General features: G+C 44.1%; 1 protein-coding gene across 4 annotated transcripts in view; it reads left to right on the top strand.

The window, feature by feature from the left end:
* EXOC4 (exocyst complex component 4) overlaps nt 1-18,746 on the top strand; it is a 398,652-nt gene that overhangs the window by 4,016 nt on the left and 375,890 nt on the right. For all 4 annotated transcript variants that reach the window (XM_048925488.1, XM_048968403.1, XM_048967537.1 and 1 more), the window contains exon 2: nt 16,665-16,854. In XM_048925488.1, the coding sequence (XP_048781445.1) occupies nt 16,665-16,854 (190 nt within the window). The remainder of the gene's footprint in view (nt 1-16,664; nt 16,855-18,746) is intronic.

Genomic DNA, 18,746 nt, shown 5'->3' with positions numbered 1-18,746 from the left:
CAGAGAAATTGAGAAATGGCATTTTTTTGTAAGCTGGGCTCTGATTGAAAATAATAGTGCTGTTGCTGCAGGGAAATTAGGAAATTAACTCCATAAAAGCCAGTATATATGTCCCAGCTCAGTGTTAAGAGTTTGCTTTGTCACACCAGTTGGCCATTCAGCTTTAAAAAGGAGTGTCAGAGTGTTTCTGAGGTCCTCTGACCCCACAATAACACTCCTAAACTGTGTCTCTGTAAAAGGAAATGTGGACCCATCGCTCATCTCTGCAGTGTTGCCTTCCAGCTACTTTGTGTGCTGGTAATTGAGCTGAAGGAGGAAGCAGCAGGCACGGCCATCTCGCTTTTAGTCCCTTATCTGTCCCTGTGAAGTGTCAGCTTTTCCTGTTGCGTTGAGGAACACAATTGTTTTCTGGGAGTTGTTTCCTGCAGCAGGAGCCATGCGCTGAGCGAGTTCTCCTTGGTTCTCCAGTTGTTGCCAGGCTCCTGTATGGACTAACTAGGAAGAAGCTATTTCCTGAGCACAAGGAGTCACATTGCTTGGTAGCCAGAGCACAGAACTGAAGAAAAAGCCCTGTGGAGTGATGATAGCCCTGTGAAGCACATCTTGGAGAGGTGATTTCTGGCTCCCAATTTGCGTGCGTGTGGTGCCTGTGCTCACGCAGTCTGGCTGAGTCAACACAGCAAGCTGCTGTGCTGAGGTCTCCTCTGTGGTCCTCATAGTGTCTCATTGGCTCCAAAACCTAGTTGTACATGTCCATCAATTGCAGTTCAAATCACTTAACCATGGCAGAACATATCTTACAGACCAGGAGTGAGTTGTTTTATGGTGTTATGCTGTGATTGTGTTTCAAGCCCAAGGCTACGGGAGCATCAGGATGATGCCATGCGTTCCTTCTATAGGAGAGCTGCCAGGAGTGAGTGATGTGTTCTCGGGTGCAGTGTATGTATGTTCATAGTAATACTCCTAAAAGTAGAGAGTATTTGGGAATGTGATTGTTTGCACAGTGCACTAATAAAATCCCCAACTTTGCTGCTGCACGGGCTGCCTTTTTTCTTTATCCGCAGTCTTTGGGGGATATGGGAGTCTCTTCAGTTTGCTGTTGTCCTCACACTGCTGAGATGTGGTGAACGTTTTGATAAGGCATAGCTTGTGGGATTGTGGCTCTTGGAGTAGAGTCTGGGTATCAGCTGTGGATGCTCATGTTCATTGAAGGGGAGTTGGACGAGATGAGCTTTAAAGATTCCTTCCAACCCAAATAATTCTATGATTCTGGGGTTAAAATGGAGACCAGGAGCTTCCATTAGAGCAGTCCAATACTCATCACGTGTGCTGTCAAGTCTTTTAAAAAGCAGAGAATGTGCACAGAATGGAGGATGTTCTGTTCATTTGCTGCGGAACCACTTAGGGAATATATATTTATATTAATCTTTCAGAGGACAAATGTGTATGTATATTGATTTCCTTAACCTTTTGTTTTGTTGGTAGCCGGTTGAAGCAGCTTTTGTAGTCTGAAACAAGCAACTTGGCATTTAGCAAATGCTATTATTTTTCTTTTTTTTTGAAATATCTTGTCAGATTTTTAATTGGTGCACGTCTGCCTTTTGTTTATTGTTGGGTGTTTTTCTTTCCAATTAAAGGTTTCTGTTTTTTTTTTAAAACTGGCCTTTAATAGCTGCTTTAATTGGGAGAAAACAAACTTTAGCACTGACTCTATAAGACCTTACAGAAATGTTTTAGCTAAGTTTTCACTCAGGCAAACGTGTATGACAGATGTCAAGGAGAACTAAAAGTGAGACGAGGTGCAGTGCGTTTCTTACTTTTATGTCTGAGGGAGTTGAAATTATGGGCAAAAACCTTGAACATATTTTATGTTTCGCAACTGAAATTCTCCTTTTCCTTTTTAATAGGTTTTGACCATTATTTTCATTACATTTACAGTGAACTTGGTTAAATGGTTTCTTACTAATGACCTGGCATTTGATCGCCTCTTTCTGTCTGAAGCAATAGAAGTGAGATCCCAGTTTGTGATGTGGGGTGAGAGAGATGGATGTATAGCTGTTACATTTGGGAAATAGCTGCTACAAGAAATAAAGCTGAGTTACTCTGATCTGTATGTACTGTAATGGTCTCTTAAAACCACTTTTATTGCAAATGGTGTTTTCCAACATTATAGAAGCAGCAGTTCTAAAATATTAGTAGCTCGGAAATGCATTGAGAAGAAACTGTGTATGGCAGAATATGGTTCTAAACTATCGATTTGCCTGAAGTGATCTTGGGACAGTTGTATAAAACGTATGTTAAGCATTGAATTGCAGCTTGGCACAGATACTAGGGTTAAAGAGCAGCAGATGGGTTAGGGTACAGGTGTGAATACACAACAATATAGAAGAGCACAGTGTGTGTGGCCACACTGTTAAATCTCGAGGCACAGAGCCTTGCAGCTTTTATTTCAGCTGTAGGCAAGGTGCAGCACAGAGCTGGTGTTCTCCACAAAACAAGGAAGCAGAAAGAGGCGGTTTTGTTAATAAATGATTATCAGTTCTGTGCTTCCAACTTCTGCAATTACATCCCCTCTACCAACTCTCCCTTCCAGCGCAAGATTGAAACCTTCAAGTTAATAACAAAATTTGCAGAGCCTCTCGCTGCTGGATGCTGCAGGGATGGATTCACAGCGCAGGGTGACCAGCAGCCCTCAAGCACTCCTTTTATCATCCAGCCAGCAGGTCCAGGTCATGCTGCACAGCTTGTACTTGTGGAGATTTGAAAGCATTGATGCTTAGGACTTCATTTTTCTCCTGGGAGCATGGTGATTCATGTAATGGCTGTGCCGAATGCGTGGTTCTCAGAGGAATTGCATTGAAAGGAAATGAGTGCCTGTGGGCACCTGGACATGTGTGACATGTGCTCGTGTAGTACTTCGCTTGGGCTGGATGATTTTAGTGGTCTTTTCTATCCTTGATAGTAAGATTCTTTTATCAGAGTGGTTATCTTAAATGTGTGCAGTCCAATCCTTTACTTCTTTTTCTTCCAGAAATCAACCCGTTGCTACCCATACTGCTGTAGCTTGTACTCGCCTGGAAAAGTGGGATTAAAGAATCACAGAATGGCCAGGGTTGGAAGGGACCTCAAGGATCAGGAATCTCCAACCCCCCTGCCTCATGCAGGGCCACCAACCTCCCCATTTCATAGCAGCCCAGGCTGCCCAGGGCCCCATCCAACCTGGCCTTGAACACCTTCAGGGTCGAGGCATCCACAACCTCTCTGGGCAGCCTGTTCCAGCACCTCCCCATTGTCTCTGTAAAGAATTTCCCAGCCCATGTAGATGCTCACAGAATCACAGAATCACCCGGGTTGGAAGGGACCCCAAGGATCATGTAGTTCCAACCCCCCTGCCTAGCAGGGCCACCAAACATACACATTCAGATCAGGTTGCCCAGGACCCCGTCCAACCTGGCCTTAAACACGTCCAAGGACGGGGCATCCACAACCTCCCTGGGCAGCCCGTTCCAGGGCCTAACCACTCTCCTAGTAAAGAACTTCCCCCTAACATCCAACCTAAATCTTCCCTCCTTCAACTTGGATCCATTTCCCCTAGTCCTGCTGTTGTCAGCCCTTGTGAAGAGTTTACTCCCCTCCTGGGTGTAGGTTCCCTTCAGGTATTGATAGGCTGCAATGAGGTCACCCCGCAGCCTTCTCTCCTCCAGGCTGAACAAGCCCAACTCCTTCAGCCTGTCCTCATAGGGGAGGTGCTCCAGCCCCCTGATCATCTTAGTCGCCCTCCTCTGGACCCTTTCCAAAATCTCAATGTCTTTCTTGTACTGAGGGCTCCACACCTGGACACAGTACTCCAGGTGGGGCCTCACAAGAGCCGAGTAGAGAGGGTCAATCACCTCCCTGTCCCTGCTGGCCACCCCTCTCCTGATGGAGCCCAGGATCCCATTTGTCTTTCGAGCTGCCAGAGCGCACTGCTGGCTCATATTCAGTCTCTCGTCCATCAGGACCCCCAGGTCCTTCTCTGCCGAGCTGCTCTCAAGGACCACTCCTCCCAGCCTGTACAGGTGCCTGGGGTTCCTCCGGCCCAAATGCAAAACCTTGCACTTTGCCGTGTTGAACCTCATTAGGTTCACCCGAGCCCAGCCCTCCAGCCTGTCGAGGTCCCTCTGAACGCTCAATGACATGCTGGATTAAAGGGTGGTTAATGTAGCAAAATACAGAAAGTTCTGATTATATGTGCTTATCAGCATCTTCATCTGTGACAGAGATGATGGCATTGAGTGCACTTTGAGTGAGTTTGCAGACAACACTAAGCTGAGCGGTGCAATGGATACACTGAAGGAAAGGCATCCAGAGGGACCTGGACAGCCTGGAGAAGAGGGCCCATGAGAGCCTAATAACGTTCAGCAAGGCCAAATGCAAGGTGTTGCACTTGGGTTGGGGCAATCCCAGGTATTTATACAGATTGGGGGAAAATCTGCTTGAGAGCAGCCCTGCAGAGAAGGACTTGGGGGTCCTGGTGGACAAGAAGCTGGACATGAGCCAGTAGTGTGTGCTTGCAGCCCAGAAGGCCAACTGTGTTCTGGGTTGCATTAAAAGAGGAGGAGCCAGCAGGGAGAGGGAGGTGATCATCCCCCTCTGCTCGGCTCTTGTGAGGCCCCATCTGCAGCACTGTGTCCAGGCCTGGGGCCCCCAGTACAGGAAGGATGTGGAGCTCTTGGAGCGGGTCCAGAAGAGGGCTACTAAGATGATCGGGGGCTGGAGCACCTCTGCTATGAGGAAAGGTTGAGGGAATTGGGCTTGTTTAGCTTGTCTCCCCTTGGCTCCTGAAAGACCTCATCGCGACCTTCCAATATTTGAAGGGAGCATATAGACAGGAGGGGGGAATGGCTTTATGGGGATGAATAGTGATAGGACAAAGGGGGAATGGTTTTAAACTGAGACGGGAGGTTTAGGTTAGATATTAGGAGGAAGTTTTTCACTTGGAGCGTGGTGACACACTGGAACAGGTTGCCCAAGGATGTTGTGGATGCCCCTGGATCCCTGGAGGCATTCAAGGCCAGGCTGGATGTGGCTCTGGGCAGCCTGGTCTGCTGGTTGGCAACCCTGCATATATAGCAGGGGGTTGAAACTGGATGATCATAGATGATTTCAACCCAGGCCATTCTATGATTTTGTGATATTTATTTAGATGGTTGTGGGCTCAGCCTTTTCGCTACAGCTGCCGTGCACAAATGTGCAAGTCCTCAATGATAAAAGATCATTAATTTCTGTTGAAAGTGCTCTAACCAACTGTGTAAGCAGCATGAAAGATTAATAGAATGTAAGTAGAGGAGGAAAATGTTTTATAATGCTCTGTTTACTTTCTGTATTTAACAGCATTTTGAAGAGATTCAGTTCTGCTGTTTCCCATATAAAAGGAGTGAGTTGTTTCTCTGTTTGCACAACAGAGATCTGTTGGTCTGGAGGGTGGATACCCTGTGCTCCTCTTGCTGAGGAAGGAACGTGCTGGTCCCACATTTCACTATTTTTATTTTTTAATAGGATAAAATTCCTTATATTTTTATAGCCATTTTACAGTGATAACCTGCTTTCCTCAGCTATTGACTTGTACAGTGCAGCTTCTGACTGCTTTCTTTCTGGCACTGTGAGCATTTTAACTCGTGTCTTCAAATCCAGAGTTGATTGGGAACAATTGAGCAACCTGTGAAAGTGATGAGAAGGCATTCAATGCATTGCTACCGAGTTAAATTGTTAAATACCTTCTGGATTCTTTTCTTCTTTCCAGACTGTTTCAAGCAGGCTTTTTATTTCCTTATGAAGAAACTTTTTGCGGTTGGTTTCAGTGGGATTCTGCAGAGGTATTAAAACATGTATTCTCAGATTCTACGTTTCGAGGTTAAATAGTGCTGGAAGCTGTAGATCACTCCATTTGGGACTTGTCTTTAAGACTGCAATTTTCAATTATAAAATTCAAATAAGTCTGTTTGGTTTAATGAACCTTTTGAAATGTATCGAGCAGTGTAGACAGTGGGCTGTTCTTGTCCCATGGTGCTCAGCAACTTTCTTCTCATTGTGCTGTGTTGAAATGCAGCCTCCTGAGGTCTCAGGCTGGCACAGCAGAGGGGAGGAAAGCCTGGTGAGCTCCGATGTGGTTTTTTTTTGGTGTTTTTTTTTTGCTCCATATGTGGTTTAAGTTGTGTTTTATTCTAGTTAACTCACAGAATGGTTTGTGTTGGAACAGACCTTTCAGATCATGTAGTTCCAACCCCACTGCTGCAGGCAGGGATACCTCGCTCTAGACCAGATTGCTCAAGGCCCCGTAATAAATAATGTCATGCCTCTGATAGCATCCTCATAAAGCACATTTGATCTTAAATGTTGCTCAGTGTTGTCAGGATGAAGCCTGATCTTTGAGCAGATCCGAGCCCTGTGTGATGTTCTCTTCTGGAGGAGGAAAAAGCATTGATGAGTGAGTGCGTTTTCCTGTAAAGCTTCTTGAACAGCACTTGGATGCATCTTCCATGTGTGTCAAACCAGTGCTTTAACCTCCCAGCAACCTGCACTTGGTTTATTTGTAACTTGGCAGCCTCTGAGTAAGTGGCTAATGAGGGTTGTTTCTGCTGGACAGAAGAGATGTGGGCAGATGCTCTCAGCTTGTTTTTTTTTTTTCTTTTCCCTTTCCTGTGCATCCTGACCCCTTCTCTCTTATTCACCTGCTGTTGTTTCTTGTCTGCTGGATTTCCTCCCATGAAAAGCCTGGGCTGTTGATCTGTGTAGCCAGTGGTGTGGCTGCCTCCAGGTGTTAGTGCAGCCATCGATGTCTGGCAGTGATCACAACGGTTCAAACCAAAGCAGTAAAGCAAATGCTGTGATGGATGCGTGGCCACAGTCATCAGCGAGAGGAGTAACACTATGAGGAGTAACAAGATTGTCACGAGTTTCTTTTTACTCTCATTTTTTTCTTCCACAGTGAATTCTCCTTGGCATACTGCAGCCAATTCCTGAAGAGAGGAGCATGGTCTTTCTAGACATCCACTTTGCTCTGTTTAAATGATTATTTGTTGCTTCTAGCAACTGCTTTCTTCATTTAGCCCCAGAGATCCTTTGGTCAAAAATTGTCCGTAGGCCAAGGCCATGCTTTGAGAGAGAGAGAGAGATTTTCCTGCATCCTATATAGATTTGTTGCATTCTGTTTATTAAGTATTTGGTATGATGTAAAAAACCAAATCCCCTAGACTGCAGTGGGCACATAGAGCCTTCCTCTATAGAATGATGCCTGGCGTTGTTTTTCCTGGAGGAGAAGGTGCTAACATATGTGAGTCACGTAAGTTGGACACGCTTTAAGCATAGCCTCAGCTTTTACTATGACAAGTTTTAAGCCCAGCTGTTTTGTGTGCAGTTGATACCACAAGCTGTCTGTATTATTGTGGCTTCAAAGGTGTTTGAAAGCAAGGAACTGGTAGGCTTAACAAAGCACAGGATACGGTGCTGAGCAGCAGCGAAACAGGTGGCAGAAAGTTTGCTGGGGATTGCTGTTAAAAGTGGAGCTTTGTTTGCTCCCCTGCTGATGTAACGCTCGCAATTATGCTTTGCTCAAATGTTCATTTTCTCAATCAAGTGAGAAATATTTCAATTTGATCAGCTTGCCTTTTTTTTTTTTTGTTGGTGTTTCCCACTGTCTTTAATGAGTGTTTTCATGTGAGTGACTGTTTTCATGATGCTGACTGAAGGCAAGTGAATTGCACTTGTGAAGGAGCTTGATCCACACATGATGGAGTCTTCCTCCTGGATTTCCAAACCTCACCTGTGCATCATGTTACTCTTTATCTTCTTGAGCTCAGATATTCTCGTGTAGCTGATCTGATCACAGACTCACACATGGCTTGGGTTGGAAGGAACCTCAAGGGTCATCAAGTTCCAACCCCTGTGCTGCAGGCAGGGCCACCAACCTCCCCATTTAATACCAGCCCAGGCTGCCCAGGGCCCCATCCAACCTGGCCTTGAACACCTCCAGGGATGGACGGGGCATCCACAACCTCTCTGGGCAGCTGTTCCAGCACCTCACCACTCTCATAGCAAAGAACTTCCCCCTGGCATCCAGCCTAAATCTTCCCTCCTTCAACTTCTGACCATTTCCCATTGTCCTGCTATTATCTACCCTTTCAAAGGGTTGTCTCCCTTCTTATTTATAGGCTCCCTTTAGGTACAGGCTCCCCCTGATTTTGGGGAGCAGAGGAAGAGGGGACTTTGCAGGGATGCCCAGATGCTGTAAACCCACAACAGTGTTCACAAGGGGGCTGAACAGTCCTTTCCTGCCAAATAAGCCTTGTACCTCCCCACAAGGACTGCATGTTGCAGGTACTCACTTAACATCAATTTTCTAGGGTGCGCACTTGGACACAGAGTATGTGTCCTTTCACTTTGATGCAATAAAAAATTCTACAGTAACAATGCCTACATAGAGTTACTATGGTGTTCTGCATGCAAGAGAAATTTGCTAGTCAAGAAACAGGTATTTAAGACTGTTTACAATCCATAGCTTAGCAGTAATCATCCTTAGCAGGGCTGGCTTTAGGGTTGGTAAAATAGGCAGGCAGTTTATCCACCAGCCTCGCTGGGAGCATCAGGGAAAGCAAATTTGCAGAAATGAAACATTTATTACTCATTATCAGTTTCCTCTTGAAATTGGTGCTTAATGTGGGCGAGTAAAAAACAAAACAAAGCACACCCATCTGCCCTATAGGACAGAATAAAGCCTTTGATAACACAGAGCTTGTGGGGGAGATTGAGGACTGATTGGTGCAAGTAGAAATTCTTGTTGAGTCTGAAATCTGATTGCTGCTGGCCCTGTAACTTTGAGATTGCTGCCTGTGCCTGTAAATGAATGGTCTTAAAGGTTAATGCTAACTTCTTTTTTTGCAGATATGTCAGATGCAGGCGTGGAGGACTAACTAAATACAGGATTTAAAGGCAAAATACACTGCAGTGAAAGAAGCAGTGGGTTTTTGAGATGAAGTAAGGACGATGTGCAGTGCACCTTGAGTTTGGGTTCAGAAGACTGAGAGCTTGTGTGTGCTGTAAACGCATGCAGAGCTTTGCAAAGCGAGGAGGTTGGCCTGAGCATTCAGGGCTGAGGAATTCAGGGATTTCTCTGCCCAGGAACTGTCCTGGTTATTGGCCTGTGTAGAATAAAATGGGGGGGTGTCACAAAGCACAGTTGCTTGTCTGATGCTTCAGAATGAGGTTCGCTATTCTGGAGATGGATGCTAAAACCAAATCTTCAGTGTCAAGAAAGGTTCTGAAGTTGAAAACGCTGATTGAGCATCCTAATTGTTCATGGATCCCTTTGGGAGGAAGGCAAGCAGTTTTCTTAAGGCACCACAGTATTTGAGCCTTTGCTATATGTATTTCTGTGAGCAAACCAAACACTTAGTGGCTGTAAAGCTTTGTGGCTGGTAGTAAGCATCACCAGCTGAAGTGGCAGCACATAAAGATGTACAGTTCTGCTGCTGGCTTTGCAGTAGGTTTTTTCTTATTTGTACTGAATGCAGCAGGATACCCCAGAATAAGCACTCTTTTAACTGCCCTGGTGGGTGTTCTCAGTTGGCATCATCCTGGTCACAGAGCGACAACATAAAGTCATCTGTTATGCATTTCATTCACATCAGAGCTTATTTTGGAGTAATTTGGCACAGGTGAGGAATACGGGTGTTACATGAACTAAACACTAATCCGAGTGCAGCATGCTTTCTGTGGTGCTGGGAGCTACGGTGTAAAATCCTGCTTTGGGGCTGGAGTTCATTTGGAACTCAGAAGTACAGCATTACGAAGGGAGGTGAATCTCTGAGTTCTGCTCAGCTCTGTGCAGCATTTCTGTACTCCTGTAGTTATCTCTTGTGCCACATGATGTGTACCACAATGGTGTTTGTTTTCTTTTGCTGTTGAATAGCTTAGTGAAAATTGTGTTCTTTTCAGTTCACAACAATGGGAGAAATTTATTAACTTGTGAAATAACAATGGCTTGTTTTCTGTGCTGTTTAGATCACAAGGCTGCGTTGAGTTCTGGGCATGGTTTGAAGAGAGTTTACAGCTCCTGTTTTCCTTATCTCCCTCCTCAAATGAATCCATTATACTCTAGGGGTAAATTTACAGGTGAGATGGTGTCAGAAATCTGGTATCCCAGTGTTTGGAATTGCTGTTTAGCTTTTGATGACTACAATCTGTTGAACTGCTGGAAAGCAGTAGGTGAAGGTGGATTCCAATGTACCAGGGCAGCCTGGTCTAGTATTAGATATGGAGGTTGATGGCCTTGCGTGCAGCAGGGGAGTGGGAGCTTCATGATCCTTGAGGTCCCTTCCAATCCAAGCCACCCTGTGATTCTGTGATACTTGAGGTTCTCGTTTGTCCCACTTTGTTCCTTCATCTGTGGTGCTGAGGAAGGAGGACCAGAGCTGCAGGGGTCGTTCTGTTTTCTAGAATGATGCAGTTTTGTCTCTTGCAGAAATGGTAGAGATGGCAATTGCATTTCGTCAGAGTGTGCATTTTCTTTTGTATTTACCTTTAGAAATAAGTGATTCCTGTCTCAGTGGAGGCATCTTGCTGTTTGACAGTGCTTCAGGGCTCCTGTAGATGTCTTTTCACCTACTCCCTGTCTTGGTCGTTTGAATTGGGTGCTGGAAAACAGATGTGAAAAATGCTCCTGACCTAAAGGTCAAATTCTGCTTCTGTCTGTCTTTTTTAGGAGGAAGTTTTTCACTTGGGGGGTGGTGACACACTGGAACAGGTTGCCCAAGGAGATTTTGGATGCCCCTGGAGGCATTCAAGGCCAGGCTGGATGTGGCTCTGGGCAGCCTGCTCTGGTGGTTGGCGACCCTGCACACTGAAACTAGATGATCATTATGGTCGTTTTCAACCCACGCTATTCTATGATTCTACTGGAATGAACAGTCCCAATGGACTTTTAAAATTAACCTGATATCACTGTGTATTCACTGATACTGGGGAAGAAGCAAGGTTTGTTTCATTCTTGTAGGAAATATGTTGTGCGTTGCATGATTAAAAACATAGCAGGGATTTTGCCTGATCATCTTCCCCATCCTTCTTCTTCTGAAGGATGCCTGAAAGCAGCTCCACCAAATTAAGCATTTGTACAATCTGTATTTTTAACTATGTAAATTCAAAAGGGGCAGTGAGGTTTGGCTGAATGGATTTCGGTTTTACTGTAGCATAAAAACGTCCCTTTTCAGACTAACATCCAGTTGGAATTATTCTAATCCAATTGAGCTCTTGCTAATGAGACAGGCATATGCAACCATGCAGCTGCCAAGTACAAATTACAGGTATTTTACAGGAGAGGCGGATTCTCATTTAGTAAAATGAAAACGAAAAAACAACTGAGCTGATCAGGGAGCCCTTCTGGAAATCCCCACTGAGTTCATAACATCTATACACTAGGTATGCAGATTGACATTTCTTCTGTTTGTCGTGTGTTCTCAATGCTTCTGCTTTTCAGGGAGTTCTGAGAAGCTGATGTAGATTTATTGTTTGGTAATCCTTTCATAATCCTGTCCTGTTTTGTAATTCTTCCCTTCGAAGTTCTTGCTGCAAAGTTCCTTTCCCAAACAGTTCTGATCCTTTCTATTTGGCAAACAGCGTGTTGACTTTTCTTCTTCCTTGCCACACATTTTAATACAACTGAAACAAGTAAAGATGCCCTTGGCTTACTTTTCTGCAGTGTTAGCAGGAACATGTATAATCTCAAGAATATTAAGTATTCCTTGCTTTCCTCTTCGCTGTGCAGAACAAGAAATGGCTCCTGTACTGAGGGGCTTAGGAAATTCAGGTGTACAGAGTAATGTTTGAGATTCAGAGTGACAGGGCTCCTTTTGTAGTTGCAGATGCCACTTCAAGGATTTAATGTTGTGGATTTATTTATTTTTTTTAAAGAAGAAGAAGAAATGGTAACAAATTGCTTGAGTAGAGAGAAAGTGGTTCGTTTTGGTTGCAGCAGGTAAAATTAAGGCTGAGCATATTGGCACTGTAACCGGAGAAGAAAGGTCTTGCTGCTGGCTATGAGCAATTGGAAACGTTCTTTCAAATATGTAGCAGTAATTTGTACCTTAGAACCAGAGTGCACAAAAATGTAAGTTATTTTGTGGGGGAAAAAATCTAATATGGATTTTTGAAAACTTGAGAAGAGGCATTCTCAGTTTTATAGCAGAGTAATTTCTGATGTGGCTCAAAACAGCTTCATTTCAGCTTCTTACTATATTGCAATCTGTATTCTTAAGTTGAGTTCGCTTTTTCTGAGTGCTCTTTGATGGTTCTTCAGTACGTGATCATAGGATGGATCACACATGCTCTGTTTCCCCAGCTGTCCATCCAGATATCTGTAGTGACAGTTGCTGAAATGAAAACCTTAAACTTCTGAAACTTTATGGTAAAGTAAATGAAAAAGGAGTCTCTGCTATTGCTTTTCTCCACTTGGATCTTGGGTTGTGATTTTAACTTCTGGCTTATCTGTAAGAAAATCATTTGCAGTTATTTGAGGCAAACCCGTGTGGATGGGATCCCTGTCCTGACATGAAATAGCACCTTGGTTTAACCTGGAACTTTGTCAGAATGGATCACTGCTGTCTTTTCTTTACATGTGGGAGCTGAAATATCCTGGTAAGGAGGGCAGGTCCCTTGTTGGCCTGTGGTGCGTTCATGTTTGTGTATACATGCACAGGAGTGGGGTAACTTCACCTCCAGCTCCTCCAAAATGTCACTCAAGCTTTAGGTGATCTAAATTGTGACGATCTTCCAGGGATAAGAAGAAATAAATGCTCTACTGAGACGGATTAGTGGTGAAGTAGCTCAGTAGTTGGCCTCAAACAGTGGCAATACATGATGTTAGGAGACTCAGATCTGGCCACTTAGAGGTGCCTGGTGCCTTGTACATCTGTGGTGTCTGTGGTTGCTGGGTTAGGGAGGTTGTAGGACACAATGAGGTCCACCCTCAGCCTTCTCTGGATTGAGCAAACCAAGGGACCTCAACTTCTCCCCACATGCCTTCCCGTCCAGGCCTTCCCCCATCTTCATAGCCCTCCTTTGGAGACACTGATGGTTTTATGTCCTTAAATTGTAGTATCCAAACCTGCACCCAGTGCTCAAGGTGAGTCTGAAACAGGCATCTCTGAGTTTCAGTAAGTACTGCCATAGTGCTAGCAGTACACTGCTTAGTGATGTGTTTCCATTATATGCCTCACTTTGATGATCTTTAAGGTCCCTTCCAATCTAATCTATGACTTCTGAGTTCTGCACCCATCAGATATGTACCTCCTTTCAGTCTTCTCCAAACTGAAGAGCCTTTGCCTTAGCAGGGAGAACAACTGCTTCATCACTTCCACTGTTTTAGTTGTGTGTTCAAGGCCAACTGAAAACAGACCAGAACTGCAGCCATTGCTCAAGCTGTTGACAGAGCAAAGTTCTGCACGGCAGCAGAGCGAGTCCTTTACTTTGCTCTCATCTTGCTGAATTCTGGGTGACTTCTGTGTATGAAGCTTGTGCTTCCAGAGAACTAGATGTGTAGAAAAAGACCTTGACAGCTGCTTTTCCAACATGTGCTGCTGAGGTTCCTGAACTCAGGATGAATGGACTGAGGCATTGAGACCACAGTGTTCACATTACCCCTTTTTTTTTTTTTTTTTATTTTGGATGGATTACTAATGGTTTTCACAGTACTAATATTACATACTACTGCTGGCTGTATTGTGGTTTAAATGATGAGCTTTTTGAAAGCTGAACACATTCTTTTACTTGCTTTCTTTTCATTTATTACAGTCTGAACCCAAACTCCCAGCTACTGTGTATTCTGTTGCTTTAGCTTTGTTTTCTAGCACATCTTCCTACATGAATTCGTTGGAAGTGATTACATGACCTCTGCTAACAGTGTTGCAGTGTTTCAGTAGTACTCAGTGCATGTAGTTGCAGCTCCATTATTTGATGAACCAAAGCTGTGTGTTCACCAGGTAGGGAAGAAAAATGGCCATGGAGATACGGATCTTCCTTCTTAGCTCATTGCAAGGCAGGGGTTTCCCATTTCCAAGTGGGTTCTGTAGCAGTAGAGAGCTGTGTAAAGCTGCAGTGGGGGGTGCTCTGCATTAGATATCAGCAGTTGAGCAGAGGCTGTAATCCAACTTTCTTAATTCCTGTTTTGTTTTCTAACCACTCTATCATTGTTCTTTCTTTCTTTTCAGGTCCTTTTTGCATGATATTAAAATGCTTTGCATGCAGTAGAAGCTATTTGAGATAGCTTTGAGAAAACAGTAAGGCATAACTAAGAATGGAATCTTGGTGTAGTAACACGGGAAAGCATTTCCATTTCTGTAGCTGCTATGAAATATGGTGCTCTAAATACCACAAGTAAATCTTATGCATTGGAAAAGGTTAAGTCCTCCTGAATGAGGAGGGTGAATGGGGGGGTAGGGAGGGCAGGGCTCATTTCTAGGTGTTGCTTGTACAAAAGCAGAGGTGCTCCCTCATCACCTGTAACTATGGCAGCTCTGTATTTGGAAGGAGAGGGAAGGTGTGAAGAACCTACACTGATAGTTTGAGCCTTAACAAAGGGAAAGACTTGGTTCCTTGTTTCCACATGGTATCTATTCAGGCCTTCTGCCACTGCCATCTGAAAGGGTAAAGATATTAGAATTATGTCAAATAAAATACACCACTTAGGTGCACTGCCATTCAGGGCATTGTAGGAGGCATTGTGGCTTTAATTCTTCTTTCCTTCTTGGTAGTTGACTTGGACAAGTGTACTCATCCTCCTGTTGTGCCACGTTCCATCTGGTAGTACAGATTTGCTTGTTCATTTGAGTTTTCTTAGCTGTTTTTTCTGGGATCGTGATCTCTGGTGAAATGGCTTGTTTTTTTGTTTTTTTCCCTCCCTCTTCTTTTCAAGATGAAGCCCTTGAGTGGGTGGCACAGCCTGTTTTTCTTTGTAGAGAAGCACGAGTAATGAACTGGAAGTTCTGGGTGTGTTTCCTTTGACTTCGAGAGAAAGGGAGCATTTGTTTGTAGTGTTTTGTCCCAGACAAAAGTGAAGAAAGAAACAAGATTTTGCACTTGAGTTCTGGCTATTAATGTCAGTCAAGAATGCAGAAAAATCTGTTAAGTAGGAACTCCTTGGTTTGTCACTAAAGATACTCTTAGATGCACCTTAAGAAAATAGGTTTCTCTCCTTCACTGCTTTATTTTTCATAATTGTTCAGTACTTTGCTTGTACCTTCTGACTTAACTGCAGACAACAAGTGGCCATTACTGGAAGGCAGGTTGGTATTTTCTTACTGACAGCAGGAGGTGGTGGTTTGAGTTTGCCTGAACCTCATTGCTTCAACAAATCCAAAACAAAAGCACTCCAGTAGAGAGAGCAACAGTTCAGCAATGGTTGTGGGTTTTTTTTCCTTTTGCTTTGTTTTTGTTTCCTTCAACCTATTTCACCTCCTCCACTGAAATAGCTTAAAAAATCTAGGAAAAATTCTCACTCCTGGGCTGTGTACTTCTTCCTATGCCTAAGGGATTGCATACTCTGGCTGTTCTACTGCTTTTCTGTTCATCTACTTTTCCATTATATACTGTACCATCTTAAAGTGGTGCCAGTGCTCAGTAGAAGTCTGAACTTGGGTAATTTTTATGAGATAATGGCCTCTATCTTCATGCTCTGCTGGGTCTGTTTTTGAAGGCATCTCAATTTCTGCAAGTAGATGTTCAAAACTTCTTAATCCTTCTGCAAATCTGGGGGTGTTGGAGTGATGCCATGAAACTTCAGGTTAGATATTAGGAGGAAGTTTTTCACCCAGAGGGTGGTGACGCACTGGAACGGGTTGCCCAAGGAGGCTGTGGATGCCCCATCCCTGCAGGCATTCAAGGCCAGGCTGGATGTGACTGCAGGCTGCCTGGTCTGGTGGTTGGTGACCCTGCACACAGCAGGGGGTTGGAACTGGTTGATCATTGTGGTCCTTTTTAACCCTGGCCATTCTATGATTCTGTGAAATTTTGTCCTTTTGTCCTCCTTGCTGCTTTGATTACATTTTCATTATCTTAGTTGGAATCTTAGATAACATCAATTTAAGTAAATAAAAATACTCTTGCTGGATGATGCTACTCAAAGGCTAAACAGGTGTGTGGCAGAAATAAGGGTATGTTACCCTTTTTCACTGTAGTGATATCATGGTTGAAAACACATTGACTGTTGGAAGGCATGGATGGCTTTTGGTGGATTTTTGTCTCTACTAAAATAGAATTCTTCATAACACTTTGTAAGCTATAAATGGGAATATATTTTAGATGCTATACCATGCCCATGGTCATGACAATTGGGACATTCAGAAACTGACATCCATTTCCCTTTTCATAAATGCAGTAATATTGTTAATTAAAAAAAAAAAAAAAGGTTCCCAAGCATCTGAAAGTCCAGGAATGGATAAAACAATTGTTTTGTTTTTTTACTTTCTTGAAGTACATTGCTCTTTGTGGGTCACCACACAGACATTTAGCAGGAGAAAAAATAACTTGGTGATGTTAAGCTGAAAGCAGTGACTGGTTTCTGGTACATGGTGAATATCTTAAGAAGAAGCTTCTTGTCCTGATCAGTAACTTAAAAACATTTGAATTTTTATCCTTAGGACTCTGTCTACCAGCGATGATGTTGAGGACCGGGAGAATGAGAAGGGCCGCCTGGAAGAAGCTTATGAGAAATGTGACCGGGATTTGGATGAGCTCATTGTCCAGCACTACACTGAGCTCACCACTGCGATTCGCACCTACCAGAGCATCACAGAGCGCATCACCAACTCCCGGAACAAAATCAAACAGGTGAAGGCTGACTTTACCTGTGTTGCTCAGCTTGCATCCCCTTGGTAGCCTCTATCACAGAATCACAAGGTTGGAAACGACCTGCAAGATCATCTAGTCCAACCACCCTCCCATTCCAATCAGTGCCACAAGCTACTAAACCATCTGTTGTAGCTCCTCATCCAGGCACCTCTTGAACACCACCAGGGATGGCGACTCCACCACCTCCCTGGGCAGCCATTCCAGTGCCTGACCACCCTTTGAGAGAAAGTTTCTCCTAATATCCAACCTAAACCTCCTCTGGTATAACTTCTGGCCGTTTCCTTGGGTCCTACTATTTGCCTGGGAGAAGAGGCTAGACCCTTTTGCACCACAACCTCCCTTCAGGAAGTTGTAGAGTGCAATGAGGTCTGCCCTGAGCCTCCTCTTCTCCAGACTGAACAATCCCAGCTCCCTCAGCCGCTCCTCATAAGACTTGTGCTCCAGACCCCTCACCAGTTTTGTTGCCCTTCTCTGGTCACGTTCCAGGACCTCAATTTCTTTCTTGTAGTGAGGGGCCCAAAACTGAACACAGTACTTGAGGTGTGGCCTCACCAGTGCTGAGTAGAGGGGGATGATCACCTCCCTGCTCCTGCTGGCCACACTATTTCTAATGCAGGCCAGGATGCCATTGGCCCTCTTGGCCACCTGGGCACACTGTCGGCTCACGTTCAGCCGAGCATCAACCAACACCCCCAGGGTGTCTAGACTTAGTACAAATGTATGCGACTTCTTCTCCTGAGTTCTGTTCCCTTACTGGTGGTAGAACACGTGCTCATGTTTTAACCTCTCATTTCTCACTTTTTTTCCCAGCTACTTGTCATCATCTTTAAGTGAACTAAAAATTGAATTGAGAAAGCATTGCTGGCTGCTGATGGAACTGTAGTATGGCTGGGTGCAGAGCATCCAGTCTTAATGCAGTGGTCCCAGGCTATGTCTTACTGCCAGTGTATTTTCCATAGGATCTCCTGTTGTCTTTTGAGAACACAAGTAATTAAAGAGAAAAATTAGAGGAGGATAAGAAGAGCAAAGCTTTGCAGTGCCCTCCATTTACTGTCTGGGCAAGTTGCTGTCAGGTTTTTGAAGTTTAAGGGCTGCTAAGCTAACACCTTTCAATCTGATCTGTTCATGTCTTTGTATGTTGGCCTCCAACAACCTCCTGAGTAGTCTGGGTGAATCAGCTTGCTTTTTTTCCTCAGAGAATATGATTTTTGGTGCTATTTCCAAACTCAGTTCTGTTGTGTGAATGTACATGAACTCTGTGCCCCTGTGTATTTCTGTGTTTTGAGTGCTCACTCGCTTCAGTAGTGTGTGAATAAATAACTCTGGCGCTCTTTGTTGTGGACTTGTTCCATCTGCTCTCTCCTTCCAGCTCTGACTACTGTAGCAATAGATAAATTCTTTGGTCTCCTGTCCTGTCTTCTATTTGCTATGTGGTTTGTCTCACCTGAACTTTGCAAACTAAGCGCCAGAATTGTTTCATTTATTTATTTATTTTTCTGGCTCTGAGGAGGTCTCAGAACCTTTCACAGCATTGCCTTAGGAACAGTAGGCTGTGACCCTTCTGGTGCTACGTACTGACCCTTCTGCCTTTTAAACTTCATTTAGCATTTTCAAAGAGAATGAGACATCTTGATGCTTTCCGAAGGTAAGAGTTTCATTCCAGGATTTATGTACAAAGCTCAGCGTTTTGAAAGCAGAGATCAATTGCACTAAACTTGAAGTAAACTATACAGGTGGCTTGTTTTCACACAGTATACTAAGCTTTGCAGAGGTCAAAACAAACATACAGGGGGGAGACCTTTTGGTCCTGCATGGAAGAAAGACTGTGAAGGTGGAGGACTTTTTGATATTTAAGTTTTCTTAGTTTTGGG

This window comes from Lagopus muta, chromosome 1 (genome assembly GCF_023343835.1).
Source record: "Lagopus muta isolate bLagMut1 chromosome 1, bLagMut1 primary, whole genome shotgun sequence".
NCBI lineage: Eukaryota > Metazoa > Chordata > Aves > Galliformes > Phasianidae > Lagopus > Lagopus muta.
Note: the sequence above shows the minus strand (reverse complement) of the source record. Positions and strands in the feature narration are given on the sequence as shown.